At 35.9% G+C, this 4,884-nt stretch overlaps 1 protein-coding gene across 1 annotated transcript; it reads right to left on the minus strand.

The window, feature by feature from the left end:
• Positions 1-272: 272 nt before the first annotated feature.
• LOC132312236 (pentatricopeptide repeat-containing protein At2g35030, mitochondrial-like) lies at positions 273-3,388 on the minus strand. Its single transcript, XM_059810520.1, has one exon. It carries the CDS (start codon positions 2,496-2,498, stop codon positions 543-545), a length of 1,956 nt encoding a protein of 651 aa, XP_059666503.1. The 5' UTR covers positions 2,499-3,388; the 3' UTR covers positions 273-542.
• Between the last annotated feature and the right edge of the window lie 1,496 nt (positions 3,389-4,884).

The raw sequence follows: 4,884 nt of genomic DNA on the forward strand, positions 1-4,884 counted from the left end.
TATATATTTACCATGCCACTCACTCTAGTTAAAAGTAAATATAATATAATCCTACAATCTAAATCACTTAGAAGTTTGTAGCAATTATCAATATCCTATGGTCCACTCTTAATTCTCTTAAGTTTTAACAATTTATTAGATGATTCTTTTTATTTTTTATTATTATAGTGACTTTATTTTGAATTGTGGCTGATTATTTGTTATTGAATTAGTAATTCTAAATGTATTAGTTTATTAGCAATTTTGAATTTATTCACTTCAGTTCCAGAAGTGATGAAGAAGAATGAAATAAAAGCTCTGAATATCCCAAGCAGAGGCAGTAATAACATGACTTGCATCCATGCATACCAACTTAAAACCACGATTCTCCCCTAATAAGTACATCATGAACCTTGGCTGCACCAATTGAGAAATTCTCATTCTTTACTATATAAAAGTCTGGTCAACCATTATATGAAAGCCTCTGAATAATTGCAATTTTAAAAGCCAAATCTTGAGTGCATCATTAATGATTCTGGACACCAAGAATTCATGTTCAAAGATTACTCGTCTACCATAAAATCGTCATTTGGTACATACCCCACCTTCTTCATTTTCACATGAAGATCACAGAGTAACAAATATATTGTCTTAGATTGGCAATGAGACTTATCGCCAACTACAAACAAATGAACCCTATTCCCAACTTCAATCCAACTGCAACCTGGTTGCTTCTTCAAACCTTTGTCCTTCATTTTCAACCTCACTTCCGCAGCTTCTCTCCATTTTCCATTTGAAGCATATATATTAGACAGCAAGAGGTAAGTACCAGCATTTTCTGGTTCCACCTCTGTAAGTTTCTTTGCAGCCAACTTCCCTATATTTTCAACACCGTGAACATTACATCCAGCAAGAAGAGCCCCCCAAACACATGCCGATGACTTGGTTGGGAGCCTCTCAATGAATTTAAAAGCCTCTTCAAGTCTTCCCGCTCGACCATAGAGATCAACCAAACATGCGTAGTGATCTTCTCTCACTTGGATGGAGCTGTCTCTCACCAGCTCATCAAAGTACTTCAGCCCCTCTTCCACAAAACCAGCATGACTACATGCAGACAGCAACCCCACATAGGTGACGTAGTTGGGTTTGAACCCTAAACCTTGCATTTCTTTGAACAAATGAATTGCCTCTTTACCACATCCATGGTGCGCATAGGCTGCAATCATACCATTCCAAGAGACCAAATCCCTTTGGCTTGTCAACCCGTCATCAAACATTTTTCTAGCAGTACCTAACTCCCCACATTTCGAGTACATGTTTATGAGTGCGGATACCACAAATGCACTGCCTTGATAAACTGATTTGCAAATTATCTGGTGAATTTGCTGCCCCTCACCAAGACCAGCTAAATTACTACAAGCACCCAAAACAGTCACAAAAGTTCCTTGATTAGGCTTTACCCCGGTGGACAATTGCATTTTTGAAAAAATCCTCAAAGCCACTTCACTCTGACCATCTTGAACATACCCGGTCATCATCGTTGTCCAAGAGATGACATTCTTACTAGGCATCTCACTGAACAACTTCTGTGCCTTTTGCAAATCCCCGTTTTGGATAAATCCTGTGATCATTGCATTCCATGAAGGGAGATCCCTCTCTGGCATCCTCTTAAACAAATTAAAGGCTTTATCTAACATCAGATTCTGTGCATAACCCGCAATCATAGCATTCCATGAGACCACATTCTGCTCTGGCATTCTATCAAAAAGCATTTGAGCTTCCATAATCCTCCCATTTTTTGACAAGCCTGTAATCATTGCAGTCCAAGAAATGATGTTCCTTTCAGGCATCTGGTCAAAAATCCTCCATGCCTCCTCAATTCTGCCACTTTGAGCTAAACCTGTTAGAATCATATTTCCAGAAACAACATTCCTCTCCGGCATTTCCTCAAACAGACTCAAAGCTGAATCCATTCGACCATTTCGCACATACCCATCAATCATGGTATTCCATGAAACAGTGTTTTTGTGAGGCATTTCATGGAATAGCTTCTCTGCTTTCAAAATCTGATTCTTTTTTATATATGCGGAAACCATAGCAGTCCAAGTGACCACATTCTTCTTGGCATCCACCCTATCAAACAAGTTTCTTGCTTCCCTAATCATCCCACACTTGATATAACCTGAAATCATAGTAGTCCATGTAATCACATCTGGGTCAGGCATTTCATCAAACAGGCGCCGTGCTTCGGGAATTCGACCCTCTCTGCTAAACTCTGTGATCATCCAATTTAGCCGAGCCACATTTTGATTGACTGTATAATCTATCCGAGGTATGGGTGTTTTGGCTATTCCGGGTCTTTTCATTGAGTGGTATTGATAAAATTGGGGTTCCCATTGAAGCTTGAGATTGCATAGAATTGGTATGAAATTTTGAACGGAACTCGGAAGGGGTAATATGGTGAGGTTGCCACCATGTCTCAGAGTGACTGATAATGGTATCCTAAACAATGGTAGCATTCAGGCACTGTTTAGTTTTGCGGGTGTAAGTCTTCCATAGGAATATCAGCGAAAACTAAGGGAGTATATATTCGGATATATTATATATATTAAATATATATGTGTTCGTATATATAAATTTTCTTACAGAGTGGAACACACTGCGAAGAAAGAAGGATCACGGTCGTCGAATCCAAGCCTCCAGTTGCGTCCTCAGTTGCCGGTAGACGAGTGGAACAGTGAGAGAGAAGAATGAGTGACACGTTGCAAGAAAGGAGAGCGAGCGAAGAGTGATGTCGTTGCTGGATCGTCGGTGGTCGTCTCAGGTGGTGACTGTTGTTGTCCGAGAGAGAGAGAGATGCCGAACTTTAAGTATTCCAAGAACTCACTGAGAACGAATCGTCCTACGGTTTATTTTTCTGACAAATTTTTCCTCCAAAAGTGACTCGAAAATCTCAAATATATACATACACATATACATATACATAAAGAGAGACTGTTTCTGTAGAATAATTAGGGTTCGACCGGTTTCAGAGTTGGGGTAATTGAAACGATTGAATACAAGTGAAAGTTGAGAGAGATGTGAGTGACTGAAAAATGAAAAATGAAAAAGGAAACCCAGAAACGTGTAGAGAGAGGAGACGAATTATTCTGAAATGCAAAACCCTAGTTTTTCTCGCGATCGGGTTTGTGTAAATTTCTCAGAAATTGGGAAAAGTTCTCTGGGCGAACTGCGAGTGACGTGACCAGTGAGTCGTGAGTCGTGATTCGTGAGTGAGTGGCACGGTCACGAGCTCGTGGGAATAATGGGCCGTTTTGGTGATTGGGCCTCTTCGTAAGCACTGGACATGGATGCCGCTCTCCTTTCTTTCATGCAGACAACAGCAGTCAACGGCATACCTGAGAGTGAAAGGAATAATGGGCCTCTTCGTAAGCACAAGACATGTCCTAATAAACCTGACCATGGCAATGTAATAATAGTTCAAATAAAGTACAGGACATGTCCAAATAAAGTATTATAAAATAATAATAGTTCGTCCATCCAATATACTATCTATATATCCTGAATTTATGGACAAAGACTTGATCAATGTTCTTCAACCTGACAATTTGGAGCCTTTCATAGTCCTGACTCCCTAAGAGGCCAGAAGTAAGTTTTTTACTATGCTTTTATTGATATTTTACGGAACTATTATTATTTTAAAATACTTTAATTGTACTATTTATAGTATGTTATAACAAATTATTTTTGTCTAACTACATTGTGATTCCAACAATCTAAAGCCTCAGTATATCTTCTTTTTGTATATAATGTGTTTATTGCTTCGCGTTGATTTTATGTCTAATTTTGTATTTTCTGTTTAATTTTCTAAGAAATATTGTTCCTTTGTACGTTCTCTAGCCTAATTCTCTTCAAAGTATTTTTGATTCCCGTATGTAATGTCTTTATATTTGGAAGAGATTTTTGAAAGTATGTTTCATTAAGATTTAGAATAAGAATACTGAGAAATTAAGAAACTCTTTAGAGTTGCATTTAGAATAAAAATGATATTTAATTCAATCACTTTAATATATATTTATCTGTAATATGTGTATCAGATATTGTAATACCCCAATATTTTAAAGGATTTATTAATTAGAATTAATTACTTTTATTTGATTTTAAAATGATTTGTTTGATTTAATTGGAATTAATTGCTTTTATTTTATTTTTAAATAATTTATTTTATTTAATTGAGTGTTATAGTTAATGGTCTTATTTTTATTAAATTTGTTTCGTGATTGTACTTGATGTATTAGTATGTTGGTTTGCTTTATGAGAATGTCATGATTGTGTTGTTTTAAGTTACTTATTTGACTACGTGTGATTTTTATGCTAGTGTGATCTTTTTGTGAATTAATTATAATTATTAGACTTAATTGAATTATTTTACTTATTTAAGTTAATGGGTTTGGGCTTAAGAGGAGAGGAACCAATGGATATGGTCTTGGGCTTGGATAAAACCTTGTTGAGTTAATTAATAAAGGCCCATGATTAAGTGATTATTTAAATGATCATTTTTGGGTAATTATATATATATATATATATATATATATTGTTATATACGATTTAATTAATTAATGATTAATTATGGAAGGTATATATATATATATTATTTAAGGATAATTATTATTATTTTATTTGGTAATCTCAGTAGGAATAGAATTAGGGTAATTAATGGGTATAAATATACACATAAGGCTTTAGGGTTAAAAGTTTGATACGTTAGAAAAATAAGAGAGACAGAGAGAGATGAAGAAGAAGGGCTGACAAGGAGTAGGTCGGATCTGAAAAGGAAAATGTCAGAATTGGAAGAGATAATTATAAACGTTGGTTTCGTTTTGAAACTTTCAGGCGAGTTTTCTC

Source organism: Cornus florida, unplaced genomic scaffold, assembly GCF_030987335.1.
Source record: "Cornus florida cultivar Cherokee Brave unplaced genomic scaffold, ASM3098733v1 CherokeeBrave_3.0.0_Hap2_Chr06, whole genome shotgun sequence".
NCBI classification, from domain to species: Eukaryota; Viridiplantae; Streptophyta; class Magnoliopsida; order Cornales; family Cornaceae; genus Cornus; species Cornus florida.

Bases quoted from the DNA above. Each gene is read 5' to 3' on its own strand.
- LOC132312236 (XM_059810520.1), bottom strand. From the start codon at position 2,498: ATGCTACCATTGTTTAGGATACCATTATCAGTCACTCTGAGACATGGT.